Consider the following 15,269-nt stretch of genomic DNA (forward strand, 5'->3'; position numbering starts at 1 on the left):
TGTCCTTAGTACAAAGAAGCAGCAGTGGTGTGACAGACAGTTCATGAGCTGGAGGGGGCCTGTGATGCCCGCAGGTGGCCCTGTTTATTTGCAAGCATTTCAGCTTTTCTGTAAGGAACTCTGATTTTTCTGTCATGGTAGAAAAGAGTCAGGCCATGGCTACTTATGGTGTCAGTCTGGGACAAGCCATAAGACCTGTGTCTGTTTGATAGGGAGGGAGAATGGCAACCATTGCCTTTATTTTGCTGCAGGTGCTTTATCTGGATCTCTTAGAAGTCAGAGCAGTTGTGTTCCCCCAAGAGTTTGCTGATACTGCTGAGAAGGTCATGTTCATGTTCTGGCTTTGGACTGTGCAGGTTTCTTCCACCAGCAGGTCATTCTATCACCTGTCTGCTCCCAAGGCCTCGCTCAGAGACACAAGTCCAGCCTGTGCCATGGACTTGCTCTGCCAGCATGACCAGACCCAATAACCCAGAATGTTGTTCCAGGGTGGCCAGCCATCACGTGCCCTATGAGAAAAGCCTTGGCTTGGCCACCTTACTCTGAAGGGTCAGCTTGGCTCCTGGCTGCTCCTCTGTGGTGTTTGGCTGCACATGACACAAGCTTGTTCCTGCCCAGCTGAAGGTCCAACCTGTTCTTTAACCCTGATTCCCTGTCTATTTTTGTACTCAGTTGTAGCACCCAAGTACACTGTGGAGCTGGCCTGTGGCCTGGGGGCCACCATCCTTCTCGTCGTGGTGCTCATAGTCATCTATCATGTGTATTGGCTTGAAATGGTCCTCTTCTATCGGGCTCATTTTGGAACAGATGAAACCATTCTAGGTAAGGAGTTAAAATGCTTTCTTTTATTTATCCTGCTGCAGACCCTTTATTTTCATATAGGAGTTTTCCTATAAGCTATTTTTAAGCCTCTTCACAGCATAATGACATTTTGACCTTCCATTTCTCTATCTACATGCACTTGTGTGGGTCATTGCTGATTAGAGCTAGAGGAGTCAGGCTTTTAGCTCAGGGAAAAGAAGAAAGAAGTCCTCTGTATTCTCTGCAGAGGTGGAGCATGGATTTGCCCAGCTCCCCAGGGCCCTGCCCTGCTGATCTAGCTGTATCACCCAATCTAGATTGTCAAGATGTGTCATCAGGTTCCAGTAAGTCCCTTGTTTCCCTGGTGACTCTATGTAAAGGATTCATGATCTGATCCAGAGTGATCTGCTTTAAAATGTGGGAAGGCATCCAAAAGGATGGATGTGGAAATCACCGTTCTGTCCTCAGTTCTTCCCTGTGTTACTGGGAGTTCATTGCTAGGGACTCTGAGGTGAGATTCCCTCCTCTGGAGGAGGAGGAGGGTGTTTGAGCCCTTGCAGCTTGTGGTGTGAACCTGCCAGGGGGGTGCGGCAGCTCTCGGAGGGTGTAGGCAGGGTGCAAGTCTCTGTCTGGTGGGACTGCTTGTGTGCATAGACAGCAGCAAGAGAGAGCAGAGTCAAAGGTGGCAAAAGGCAAAAGAAGCCTGGACAGAACGGCTTGGTCTGTGGAAATCTACGTGCCTTAACCTGCAATAGTGCTTACCAAGTGAGCCTTCCTACCTGCTTCTCTTGCAAGTCAAAGGCCCAGCATGGGCAGTATCACAGGTGTCCCTTGTGCCCTTTGTGTCCCCTGTGCCCCCCTGCCCAGACGGGAAGGAGTACGATGTGTATGTGTCCTACGCGCGCAACGCGGAGGAGGAGGAGTTTGTGCTGCTGACGCTGCGGGGAGTCCTGGAGAACGAGTTCGGGTACAAGCTGTGTATCTTCGACAGAGACAGCCTCCCTGGGGGAAGTGAGTATCTCACACGGTGCTGTGCTCCGTGCACATCCCGTTTATTGGTCTTTATCGTTGAGGTATTGATCGTTGATTGCGACAAGCCTATCCAGATTATGTTTTGGTTTTTTTCCCTATCACTGTTAATGAGCTCTCTTTAGTGTCTTCTAATGTTTTTGCTTCACGACAGTGTTGCAGATGCACCTGGCCACCAAAATGGCTGCTGTGGGGGTGGTGGTTGGTTGTTTCAGTTGCTCTTTCCAGGAGTGTTGTGTAGGAATGTCAGAATGGGGAACTGGAAAACCCTCTGAGCTCCCTTAAAAAATGAGATAAAGTCAAGGCTAGAAGAGGCAGGAAAGTGTTATACTGGATCAGCTCACAGAGAGTAATGGAGAATCCTTGTAAAAAACAGGAGCGTCTACTTCAGGAAGGAGTGGAAGTCAAAATCAGTGAGAGGATAATGTGTGTCCCATCCACTCTCATTAATTAGGGAGTTTGTGTCTCATATGTCATACAATTTAGCCGCTATTATTAAAAGGACTTTGTTGCAGGTAGTGAGACTCATCTCTTCAGTAAGAGGTAGTCCTTTTTTACTGTTTTGAGATAAATCATATGAGGTTCTGGACATTATGTCTGCTTCAGGGAGGTGGGAAATCACCAAGAACAGAAGTTTGTGAACTATCCAGATACACATACATTAACACAAGTTCCATAGCAAGGGCACAAATCTAGACAACATTCTTGATTTTTACTTTTTAGAGGCTGAGTTTGTTGTATGATCCTGATGCCTATAAAAAGTTCAAAGTCTGAATTTCTGCCAGTGCAGACTGCCCTGCTTTGAATTCATGGGCTTTGGCTCAAGACCCCAAAGTCCTTTTTGTTGGTGACAAAACCTTTGCTGGGAAAGTCCATTGGGGTGTCCCTTTTGAGTAGGAACGGGGGGACTGCTGGATTCTCTGCCCACCTACCTGACAAAGAGAGTAGAATCAGTCTGGGTTCTGTTATCTTTCCCTCCTAGATTGCTGGCAGGATGTAGGAGCACCTTAAAGTTTGAGGGTAAATAAATATGTGTGTCTCAGTGAGACAGCTGCAATCCTGGTGCTGTTCCTCCTTGAAGAGAGCTTGAATGATGTGGCAGGGCACCCTCCAGGCTCGATTTGCTTGATGCCACTGTCAGGCTCAGAACAGGTTTGCTCTGAGCCATTGTCACCAGATGTCCATCTCCCTCCTGTTCCCTCTGCTTCTTCTTGCCCTGTTCGCTTTAGAGGGTGTCATTTCTCTCCCAGCACTGCTCTCCTGGGCTCTCTGTGCTTCACCTTACCCCCAAATGTTTCCATCTGCCCCCCTCAGTCCCTGCCAGCCTCAAGCCAGTGCCAGCCCTGTGGGGTGCTGCCGGAGTGGTTTGTCACCACACTGCCATCCCTGATGCTGCTGGGGCTTCCCCGGAGCTTCTTAGCCTGGATTTGACTAATCTCCTTCTCAGGAAAGCATGGGGGCCAGGAAATAGCTTTTGGCAGCTGGCATCATGCCTCCAGAGTGTGCATCTGTGTCATGGGTAGAGAGTTATGTTGTCCTTGATGAAGAAACAGTGGGAGATGGATTATCCTGTGGGTTAGCTGACAGGAACTAATCAAACGTGCTTGACAGCTAAATGAAGTTGTCTGTCAGCATTATTTTACTCTCCATTGTAATTTCTGACCAGTCAAGAGTGTTTCCTTATCAAGGAAGTGTGGGAGATTTTGCAACAGAGAGTACAAGCACCCGGATTCGCACTTACAAGGGATTTTCACATTAATTACAGACGGTGGCCAGGGACAGTGTACCTGCAGATGTAGGAAAATTAAAGAGGATCCACAGTTACCATGGCATTTCTCTAGCTCAAAGGATGTCATTTTTGGGACACTTCACTAGAAGTCCTCAGAGTCAGTTCTAAAAATGCTCTAATCTGCTTTCATAGATGACGGCAGCAGGAACAGATGGATGAGTAACAGGAGTTAGGATGGTGGCATTACCAAAGCAAATTATCCCATGAGAACTCTTGGGGACGGTGTGAATACTTACTTTGTGTGGGGAAACTGAGGCAGGAAGAGTGAAGGGAGTATCCAGAGTCTGGACATCTGCCAGATGAGGATGTAAGCACAGACATTCAGGCTTCTTGAAGCTTCTTCAGGGTGAGTCTTTCCCTTGAGTTCATGTGTTATGCAGCTGGCAGTTTCCCTACTAGTTTCCAGAGAGCCTCTTTTCCCCCTCTCATTAGAAGGAAGCTAAATCTCAGCCTGAGATCAGCAGCTCTCTTGGCCACAAGGCATCCTCACTGCACTGGGTGGTGTCACTGATGTGTAGTGACACATCAGTGTCTTTTAGGTGTAGCTGTCTTGGTTATCTGCGTGTAGCATGGGTAGAAGGAAAGGCATCTATAGGTAGTCTGGAGTGATGGAGAATATGCCACTGTACGGGGTAGTGGGAACCAGCCCTAGTGTAGGAAGTTCCACCTGGAGTCACTTACAGGGTTGGGAAGCACCAGTGTAATCTAGATAGGGCCTCCAAAGGATTTACTGTCCCTTTCAAGAGTCACCTGGTGTCACAGCAGCAGCTCAGCAGCACATTCTTGGGCATCACTAACCACCTCAATGTTTCTTTCTCCCAGTTGTCACAGACGAAACCCTGAGCTTCATCCAGAAAAGTCGACGTCTGCTTGTTGTCCTGAGCCCCAACTACGTCTTGCAGGGGACACAGGCCCTGCTGGAGCTCAAGGCTGGCCTAGAGAATATGGCCTCCAAGGGCAACATCAAGGTCATTCTAGTGCAGTACAAAGCCATCAAGAAGAGCAAAGTGAAGGAGCTGAAGCAGGCCAAAGCAGCCTTGAATGTCATTAAATGGAAAGGCGAGAAATCCAAGTTCCCAAAGGGCAGGTTCTGGAAGCAGCTGCAGGTGGAGATGCCAGTGAAAAAAATTAGCAGGAGTTTAAGCCTTGATGGATTGATGCATATCCCTGAAAAATGTTTGACGCAATCAGAAAACAAATCAAAACACACCTCAAAAATCCACAAGTTAGGCCAGGGAGTGGGGAGGAACTCAGGTTTTTTCCCATGAAGGACCATGTCCCGAGCATTTCAGAGGATAGTTGAGTTTTCCCTGCAGCTTTGATATTGCTCTGTCATTAGAGAGACCGAAGATGCAAACACCTGCTTTCTGCAAATGTATGTCCTTGCTATCAATCACACAAGCCCTGGGCTTAAGGTCTAAATTTGCTATCTAGGAGGGATGCATCCAGCACCTTGTGATAGCATGGCCAGTACTCCTAGATCCTGTTCCTATGGGACCTTCATTAGCATCCAGGACAGAGCTTCCTTCCAGTCCTAAGTAACTTCACTCCTTTCTGGTCCTCAGTCCCTGTTGCAGAGGCTGAGGAACAATTTGCAAGGTGGCTCCAGTGTAGAGCCTTTCCTGCATGTCCCAGGTCTGTAGTCCCCATCACTTGTGGGATCACAGACTCCTACTGCACTGTGGGGGTGTGGACTTTTGAAGCCCCTCATCTTAATTCCCCAAATTTCCTTTGAAGTAGATGCACCCAGGTAGTTTCCAGTGGGAAATAGATGTTACAGTAGCATTAAAAAAACCCCACAACTCTACTGGGTGCTATTTGTATTGTAGCACATCTAGTAACAAGTAGTCAGTCTCTGGGACTCTGTAGTCTCAAAAGTGCCCCAGGTCCTTCAGAGCTGCTTGTAATCCAGGGAAATCTCTCATGAGTACAGGCTGTGGAGCGTGTGAGAGATGTTTATGTGTAGAGTAAACTCAGGGACTTCACAAGCACTACAAGGAGCCCCAATGTACTACTGAACCTGCCTACCCTCTCTGCCACTGGCTGGGGGAAAGCATCGTGCAAGGTGCTTCCAAGTTCTTTGGAATGACATGGATATAAGTCCAACTCAGAAGGACACCCCAGAAACTTACTTGAACTTCCTAAAACTACTAGTTCTGTCCATGTAGGTAAGACTGTGAGGACAGGCTGAGAAAGCTGGGGATGTTCTCCCTGGAGAAGGCTCCTGGGAGACCTTTTTGTGGCCTTTCAGTGCTTAAAGGGAGCTTATAAGAAAAGTGGGGACAGACTTTTTAGTAGGGCCTTTTGCAATTACCCCTTTATGGACAAGGGGTAATGGTTTTAAACTAAAAGAGAGTAGATTCAGACTACATTTAAGGAGGACATCTTTTACAATGAGGGGGGATAGAACACTGGCACAAGTTGCCAAGGGAGGTGGATACCCCATCCCTGGAACCATTCAAGGCCAGGTTGGACAAAGTTGTCAGCAGTCTGATCCAGTTGAATATGTCCCTGCTTATTGCAGGGAGGGTGGTCTTTGAAGGTTCTTCCCAACCCAAATTATTCTATGGTTTTATAAAGACTCTCTCTTCAATGCCTGGTTTTGCCATTTCTAATTCAAGGTTTAGGTTTAAACCAGCTTTGGCTTTACAAAGTCTCTCCCCATCTTGATTCCAGCCTAAAGCTGCAGAACAGAGAGTGTATCTCAGCTTCTGCAACATTTGCACAAAACAGAAGCACAAAAACCCACTGTGTAGGTGTCCTTGCTTCAGCAGGAGAGGGCATGGTGAGTTAACCCCCATCACACAGCTCATGCTGAGGAGGGGAGTTTAATCTCTCTTGTAGGACAAACTAAAGCACAGTAGGGCCCTGGCATACACTGGTGCTATGGTTAACAATGTTTTCAAATAAAACTTCAGGTTCTGGGTGGTGTCTCCATACTCCTGCAGCTCTTAGTGCAAGGACCTGCCCACTTAATTGTGGAGTTCAGTATTACACACACCAAGTGCATGCTTATTTTTATTGGTGATGGTTGTTCCTGAGTCACCTTTGACTCATGCATTTGTTCTGTTGGTGTCCAGTGGGTGGGGCATAAGCATTCACTATGGCATTATAAAAGCACTACAATTAGGAGTCTATGCACTATTTACCCAGCTGAGCTGGGAGCTTTGAGGGCATCCCAGTAAAAAGCCCAGCCTTAAAGGTGTGGGACTGGTATCAGGAAAACCTTTTGCCCTTAGCATTTTATGATTAATAATGTTATTCCAGGGCTGCAGGGAGCTACTAAGCCCCATGCCCTTAGTCAGGTACTGTGTGTCGTGTTTAGGAAAGGTACTCCACAATTCAGGGAAACTGATGTGCCCCTCATTTTCCCCTTCTCCCTCCTTCTGCAGAGGGAGGAGAGGAGAATTGAAGGCACAAAAGGTAAAGATCCTGCTTTGAGATAAGAAAAATTTACTGGAAACAGCAATGAGATAAGAAAATGAACATTAACTACAACAATACTGGTGATAGAGGGTACAAGAAATTAATCATTCCCATGGAAAAACCCCCTGACAATTGACCATATCCAACCATTCCTTCTGCTGCCCTGCACTGGCCCAGCTGCGCTGTGCTGGGACCCTTTCTCCCAAAAGAGATCCCCTTCCCTCCACCCCTTGCAAATGCAAGGTGGTATAGAATAACTTCAGTGTCCTGGACATGCCCCCTCCTGACTAGTGCAGAAACTAACCCTGTCCTGGCCGGAACCAGGACACTGTACAGATGTGTAACAAATAGAGCTTCTTTCTTACTGTCCTTTTCATCTTTCCCACCCCAAGTAAGCTTTGATTTAAGCAGGTAAAATTGCAGTCAGCTTCACTGGAGGCAGTGGAGCTCCTCATCTGCTCAGAGGTGCTTAAAAGTTTTGTTATGAGCTTTTCTGCTGTGGTTGTCTGTGGAGGGACAGAGCTGCTTCCCACACTCCAGAAAACTTCATTTATAAGAGATAGCATCCAAACCCATGCTTGGCTTTGTGAACCCATTGCAACCCTGTCATTGTGCCCAGCTTCACCTTTTTGTTTGTGTTTTAAGCATCTCTGTGATCAGCTGCCAGATCTGCAAGCAGAGGGAAGGCCCTGAAGCCAAAGCAGAGCTCTGTTAGGTTCTCGTATGATTTTTAAAAGATTGACTCCCAAATGCTCATAAATTGAATCTCAGACCTCACTACATCACATCTCACTTTTGCCTGAGTTAACAAGAGATTTTATGCTGATGTTTTAGTAAGTCTGATTATTTTAGGAATTTAAATCCATCTCATGTATTTTGCCGATTTTATTAGAAGAGTTTTCCAGATAATGAATAGGCCTGGACTTTCTCAGGCATACACTGCAGTGGCCTTTGGTGTCATTGACTAGTTGAGGTGTTAGAACATGGGTTGGAGTCGATGATCTTACAGGTCTCTTCCAACCTAGAAATTCTGTGATTCTGTGATTGCAACCCCAGAACAGGGTTACTGAGGGACACCAGCAGAGCAGCCACAAGGTGAAGGTTTGGAAGGGACCTGAGAGGTCAGAGGGAGCAGTGTGGAAGGAACAGTCCAGAAGCAGGTTCCACTCACCCAGGAGCTTTACCACTGGCTTTGCTGGGGTATTTCAGGCCAAGGGTAAAGCCCAGTCCCAACTGTAAAGTAGATCTGCAAGTGCCTCAGATATGCCTGTCATGTCATTCTGTGCCACGTGTGGTTTCCATTGTGGGATTCTATCACAGCATCCATCTGAATCAGTTGATTCATTTGAGTTTCTGTGCTCTAACCTAACATTTATCAATATGCAGCTCATGCAAAGTTCCTAATTGTTTTTTCATTGGGAAACAGCGTGGCACAAATTGGAAAAAATATCTTCCCTTCCCGTGTTGTTTGATGTTGTACAGCTGTTCCAGAGTTTTCCCTTTTCTGTATGTTTTTGCCTTTGTGTGATTTGGTTTGTGAAGTGTCAGTATTATTTTTATTTTGCTTTTCAATAAAACATTTTCATTTTTGCATTTCAGTCCTTGTGCATTTCTCATAAGTACCATCTTCTCATTTCGTCTGCAAAATGCTGTTAAAGAAAGATGATGTGTGTGTAGTCCAAGAATCAAGATCATTTGGGGCTCCTCCCTGGAATGGAACACTTTCCTGGCTGTTTCATGCTGTGCCTGCAGAGACACCTGGGCTCCCAGGACCATCCAAGCAGAAACACAGTGACACACAGCATTCAGATGTCTCACAGCAGTGGACACGCACACACAGAAAGTCTTTGATCTAAAGAGTGCTCACTTGGCAATCACAAGACAGAAAGATGGGAAGGCAACATAATCTCTGCTTTAAATATCAAATCAGAATTTTAGAAATCTGCCAAAACCACAGAAATCAAACTCACTCTCAGGCTACTTTGCCCATCAGTTTCTAGGTTCAGTCAGCTTCATATTTTCTCATCCAAGTCACTTTCTTGCCCATTTCCCATGTTTGCCTGCCTGCAGGTAAGTTGACAGACAGCCCAGCACTTCCAGGCCACTAGCAAAATGAGTACCTGTGACCACCTATGGATTTGAGGTCTCTGGGTATGGGATCTGTGATCATAATCCTTATAATCTGTTACATATTTGTGGTGCATTGGGGAGACACAAGAAAACCAGTAAAAATATGCAGTGTCTTTTGCAAACATTTAGTGAAGATGGAAGGTTTTTTAGTAAAAAGATAACCAAGAGTATTGAATCCCCAAGCCCCTGCAGTGTTATTGTTGCCTGTCCCACCCAGTGCTGTTTAACTGGGAGGGAAAATTCTACCTGCACTGTGAAGTGTCTACTCAGGATTTTTCCTGAGCTGGGTAAACATTGGAAACTGAACAGCCCAAGGTACCCTGGTCAGCCAACTCTAAATACATCCCTTTCTCAAAATGAGATATATCTTTGGAAATTTGAACACCCTCCTTGCAAAAAAAAAAAAAGTCTAAAAAAAAGAGTGTCAAAAAACATGAGTCTCAAAATAAAAAGTCTCAAAAAGTGTTGCAAATTCAAAATGGGTACAAGAAAACCAGCACTGTCACCTCAATCAAAACATTTCATTTCAGCAGCATCAGAGTCATTCATGTTAATTGAAGCTGGGCTTTTTGAGCAGGCAGGTAGACCTCCCAGGGGCTGCTCCTGCTTACATTTTGCTGTGGTTCTGTGATTCCAGTTTCAAAAAGAAAGACCTTTCAAACAGCGAAAGAGCTTTTTCTTTCACAAACTGTTGAAGCCTGGCTGTTTTCAAAATAGATTTCAATCACTTGTAGAAAAGTTTGGATGAGATCTGGACGTAGGAGATTGCTGCCAATTCTTTATGCCTTTGAAACAGGGTGGTAAAAATGTGTCCTAGTGGTAAGTGACAGAACTATCATCTACTTTTGGTTTCAATGAATCAGTGTTTTCCTGTGTGTGCTGGGGGTAAAAATCCCACCAAACTTTTTATACAAGAAAAAAACACCCTCAAAATAATTTGACTTAAATTCCAGTATTTTATTAACCAAACAGTGCCCTACTTTCTCCATTAGCATTTGACTGTATGATCATTTTTCCTTTCTGGGTCTCCACATAATCTAGTGACAATGAGTTTTACAGCTAGTCATACTTCTTTGAAAAGTACTGCTCTGTACCATATTAAAATAAGGTGCATTCAGATGCAACACAGTACACCTTCTGCTGTGAGATAAGAGACAGCCAAGCGCTGGGAGAATTAAGAGGCATTGCCATTACAGGGAAGGAACAGTATTTTTATTCATATAAAAGAGCAGTGTTCCACTGTCAGGGAGAGAGGAGAGTCTCCAGCCTGAGGAATGAAGGCTTTAGCAGTGTGAAATGGAAGGGGAGCAGGAGGTAGCTCTTCTTCCCAGAACAGCTCTTTGAAAGACATTCCTAGAGGCAGATTTTTCTCTCTGAATGTGCAAGAGCTCTTACTCTAATGATCCTTGTCTTCCTTGAACACCAATTTGTCCTTGGATCCCCTCTCATCTCAGGCACCAGCACTTAGTAAGTGTATGGGCTTTTAAAATTTTTTACAGTTTTATTACTCAGCTTTTGTTGAATTGCTGAGTGCCACAGCCATATAGTTCCCATCTTTTCCACTGCTCACCCTTTAGCCACTACACCTTCAATATACTTTCTGTGTCCCAAGCCACAGGTAGAAGTCCAAGGACATCCTTCAGGTTTGCTACTTTTGAAAACTGGTAATAAAAGAAATGTTACTCTTGCCTGGCACCATTTCAGCTAAGCTTCTTCCTGAGCTTTACAACTTGCAATTAATTCCAAGAAATGCTTTGAAGGGAAGTATTTCCACGCCCCATGATGCCTAGGGGAACTGGTGGAGGGGTTTAAGGCTGACATTTTTTGCTTTCTAAATTTGGAGGTTTCTTTTTAAAGATGAGAGAGCATGACGGGGGGAGGTGGGTCAGCCCCTGCAGTTTGAGCTGGGTCAGGATGACATGATTGCTTTGATCCCCTGATGCAAAGAATTGCTCAAGCTGTGGGCAGGTGGTTCCCAAAGAAGACCCACCCTTTATCAAATGTCTGCACTTCTCTGGGCATGCCTGATGCTGTGCAGAAGTCAGAGTATAATCATGGCATATCCTGGCTTCTCATTTATGCCTCAGCCTTCTCAAAAACCCACTGCACAGCAAAAATGCTGCCAGCATTGGTGGGCAAGTTGAAAGTCACAGAGCTTGTGCCAGGTTTCCCTCTGTGGGAAGAGGGATCTGTGCAGGTATGCCACCAAACAGTTTCCTTAGCTTTTCTCTCCCCACTCCCTTCTCCTTGTGCACCCCAATTCCTCTACCCTTGTACTCTTAGATACCACTGAAGCCGTGTTTGACTTCATCCAGAGGAGCCGCAGGATGATCGTGGTCCTGAGTCCTGACTACCTGACAGAGAAGAGCATCAGCCTTCTGGAGTTCAAGCTGGGCATTATGTGCCAGAACGCCATCGCCACCAAGCTCATCGTGGTGGAGTACAGGCCGCTGCAGTGCACCCACCCCAGCATCCTCCAGCTGAAGGAATCCGTCTCCTTCGTCACCTGGAAGGGGGAGAAGTCCAAGCGCTCCGGCTCCCAGTTCTGGAAGGCGCTGCGGCTCGCCCTGCCGCTGCGCAGCCTGAGCGCCAGCGCCGGCTGGAACGAGAGCTGCTCCTCCCAGTCCGACATCAGCCTGGACCCCGTCCAGAGGAGAAGGAGCCGCTTGAAAGGGCAGCCCGACCCACGGGGTGCCACTCCTGTGACTCTCCCTCACGGAGGGACGGCCTCGGCCTCCGAGTCAAAGGCCAAACAGCGAGCCAAGCGCTTCCTGACGTGCCGGTGTTGTGGGACCTACTGCAATGGCAGCGGCAGACACAAGCACCAGGCCGTGGCTGAGCCCCGGTGGGACAGTCACCTCTGCAACCCGGGCTCGGGCAGGCCCCCGGCACAGGGCCTTCAGGGCAGGGCGCGAGCCGAGCCCCCGGCGGCACAGGGCCCCGCTCTCGCCCTCTGCCATTACAGTGACCTGTCAAACAACAATGACTTCTACGTGCTCTAACGCACAGGCCGAAGCACTGCTGGTGCTGGGCCACTGAAAGAAACTCACTGTGGCCTCAGGATAGTTTTACCATGTCACAGGCTGGCACGGTGCCATTAAATGTCAGTGCCAGGCCTGCACGGAGGACTGCAGCAATTCCACTGCTGGTGACCTGAGCCAGGGACCTGCAGCCATGCACAGAGCAGCGGCTGGGGGCTTCCTGCCCGGGTGCTTCTCCTGAGTTTAAATTACAAAGTGGAGATGAAAATGCGTTTATGTGGTGTTGCTTTTCCACACCGTGGCTGTGTTTGCAGCAGGGCTGCTGCTGGGGTCGGGTGCGGAGGGCAGGTCCCCAGCTGGGGAGGGAGGGAGCAGGGAGAAGCCATCCTGCTGGCAGTAACCTCTGGAGAAAGGGGAGCAAGCCTGCATTTTGCAAAGGCTAAAACTTTGCTAATGAGGGTAATGGGAGCCCCTGCCACTGCAGTTATCCACTGTAGTCTAAAAGAACTTGCTCAACAGTTTCAAGACAAGCCCTTTCTCTCTAAATAAAATTGATTTCTTTAATCTGCTGTTGTAAAAAGTTCCATAGGAACTGGTAAATGCTGTATGTTCACCAGGCCGTGCCTGGAGATATGGTTTGCCCAAGCTGGCTGAGATCCCCTCCTGTTCCCTGAGCTTGCAACGGCCTCCTGGGCTTGGTCCCCATCTCCACTTCACCATATGAGGAATTTGTTCTGTCAGTCGAGTGGCCTTCCACGCAGCAGGAAAGAAAACCATTACAGGGAATATTATTAAAAAAATTCTTTGAGTAGCCAGTGAACCCAGGGATAGGAGCAAGACCTCAAACTCTCACAGAAAACCTCCGGCGCTGAATCTGAGGGGTCAAAACTCAACCACACTTCATTAAATAACCAAAAGAGCCTTTGAACAGTCTCCCTGGGGCTGCTGTTTCATCAGTCTGTTGAGCTGGCTGTCAGCAGTGTTTCCCATTCTGCTCCTGCACTGAAAACTTCATTTGCCTCATTCCACATTGTGTAAGGCCTTCTCTCCCCACCAAGGAAGGGTGCTGATCCTGGCAGCCAGTTGCTCGCCTTCAGCTGATGCTTTGGCATGACAGACCTTCTAATACACTGCATTTATTTTCTTTCCCTGAGACCAAAAAAGGTCTCCTTCACCACTCTAGTCAGTCCAGTAATTGTGTATCAGAGTGACAAGTAATTATTTTTCTTCTGCCTTGAAAATATGATCTGAGCCCTTGGGGTACAGGGTCTGGTGGCCCCAGGACCCCTATCTGATGGCCTCAGGTGAACTTGCTGGAGCTGTGAGGAAGGACAGAGCCATGTCTCACCCATTTTAATAATGCTGAAGTCCAGCTATAATTCATATATCACTTTCCTTCCCTCAGCAGACCCTCTTCCTCAGTATTGCCCTGACTTTTTTGATCCTTTCCTTCTGAGATCAAGCACAGCTGACAGCTCTCCTGTTAGAAGCCTCTGTGAGCTGAATCCTAACAGCCTCCTGCAACAGATTGAGAAATAGAAACCAGAAAATGTGGTGCTGAGTCAATCTAAATAAAATAAGGGCAACAAACCCTCTACCAACTCATAGGAGCTAAAAATTCAGATTCTGGAGAAGTTTCCAGGTGTGGATGTCTCTCTAATTTCTATCAGAAACATTGTAAATTGCTCAGAAAAGCTTTGCCCATATGTGGCTATTCTCAGTGACCAGAGGAGGAGCAGGAATGAGATATTTGGAAAGAAAGCTGACACATTGCAGGATGCTTTGTAAGACGTAATCAAAATGCCATGAAATTATTCCAGTTGCTTGCAATTAAATGTAGGATGGTACTGTCAGTGAGTCTGGTAGCGCTGAAAAGTGCAGCTAAAAAATATAAATAATTTGTAATCAATCAGCCTCCAGAGTCAACATATTTGTTATTTGTTGGCATTTAAACAGCTTTTATTTACAGACTTTGCCCTTATTTGAGTGTGGCATTGTCTCGGTCGACTACAACAATGCAAAGATAGAGGAAACAACAGCTAGAGCTCCTCACAGATGTATCAAATGGCCAAATGCAGCCTTTTGGGGCAAACTGTCATCACTTCATGAAAGAACAAATGCAAACTAGTAATGACCATTGCTTTTCCTGATGCTTCAACGGAGCCAGTGCAATTTTACCACTTCTTTTCTGACCCCTCAAATGGATCCAGGGTCTTGTTTGCTCTTATAACAAATACTGAGACATGGTGCAGAGACCCTGCCTCCCAAGGCCAAGGTCCCAGAGGCCAAAGGCACTTCCTGTTGGAGGGATGTCTGATCAAGAATATAGGAAGAAACCCTAGAACCGATTTCCATTGTGTTTATCTCTCATGCTGAGGAAGGTGTTAGCAATACCCTATATCCCATCACAATGTCCTACTTTAGGACCAGAACAAACTCGTTGCAGAGTTGAATTCTGCTCTCTGAAAATCTGTTAAAATCTGTTCATGTCCCATCTGACACCCCCTGGTGCAGATGGACTGTAGTCACTGCTCTCTTCCCTGGTACATGTGCATTTGCCAATTGAATACAAAAATGTAATAACTTCCAAAGTTAACTGGCAGCACAGTATTACAACCTCCTTCACCCCACATGGTTGTTTCAAAAGAACAGTTCAGCAGGAGCAGAGCTAGTATATATGTGGAATTTCTACTATATCTTAATATAAAAACATTCATACAAAGTTGAATATCCTACCTAAGCATGCAATGGTAGAAGGCTACCAGGTTTGGATGTGCAGAGCCATTTGTACAATATTTCCACTGTTACCTGGAGGTTTTTACTCTGTGGAAGGCTGGTGCTGTCAGGAAGACACTGAACATGGGTAACTAAACAGTTAGGGGACACAGACAAGCCACATGGTCCATCTCAACATCAACCTGTCTTCACTTTAGTGACTGCAAAGTTCTGGTGCCTTAGGTCTCTCCCTAGCAAGTGCCACTGGACATGCCAATAATGGGCTGCTCCTCACATCTGAAATACCTGAATCACTAACCTGCAAGAACTAAAAGAAACTCTCTTTCTAACATCAAACAGATTTTTATTCTCATCTGTTACACTAGATGCTGATCTCA

The 15,269-nt window shown here is 46.5% G+C and overlaps 1 protein-coding gene across 6 annotated transcripts in view; it reads left to right on the forward strand.

Moving 5' to 3' along the window:
• LOC120504323 (interleukin 1 receptor accessory protein) overlaps positions 1 to 13,464 on the forward strand; it is a 49,245-nt gene extending 35,781 nt beyond the window's left edge. For 5 of the 6 annotated variants that reach the window (XM_039713726.1, XM_039713728.1, XM_039713729.1 and 2 more), the window contains 3 exons: positions 673 to 822; positions 1,669 to 1,812; positions 11,459 to 13,464. In XM_039713726.1, the coding sequence (XP_039569660.1) occupies positions 673 to 822; positions 1,669 to 1,812; positions 11,459 to 12,177 (1,013 nt within the window). In that variant the 3' untranslated portion in view covers positions 12,178 to 13,464. Of the gene's footprint in view, positions 1 to 672; positions 823 to 1,668; positions 1,813 to 4,441; positions 9,994 to 11,458 lie in introns of those variants that run through there. The other variant, XM_039713732.1, reaches the window with a different exon arrangement.
• Positions 13,465 to 15,269: the final 1,805 nt, after the last annotated feature.

Source organism: Passer montanus, unplaced genomic scaffold, assembly GCF_014805655.1.
Source record: "Passer montanus isolate IOZ18808 unplaced genomic scaffold, ASM1480565v1 scaffold29, whole genome shotgun sequence".
NCBI lineage: Eukaryota > Metazoa > Chordata > Aves > Passeriformes > Passeridae > Passer > Passer montanus.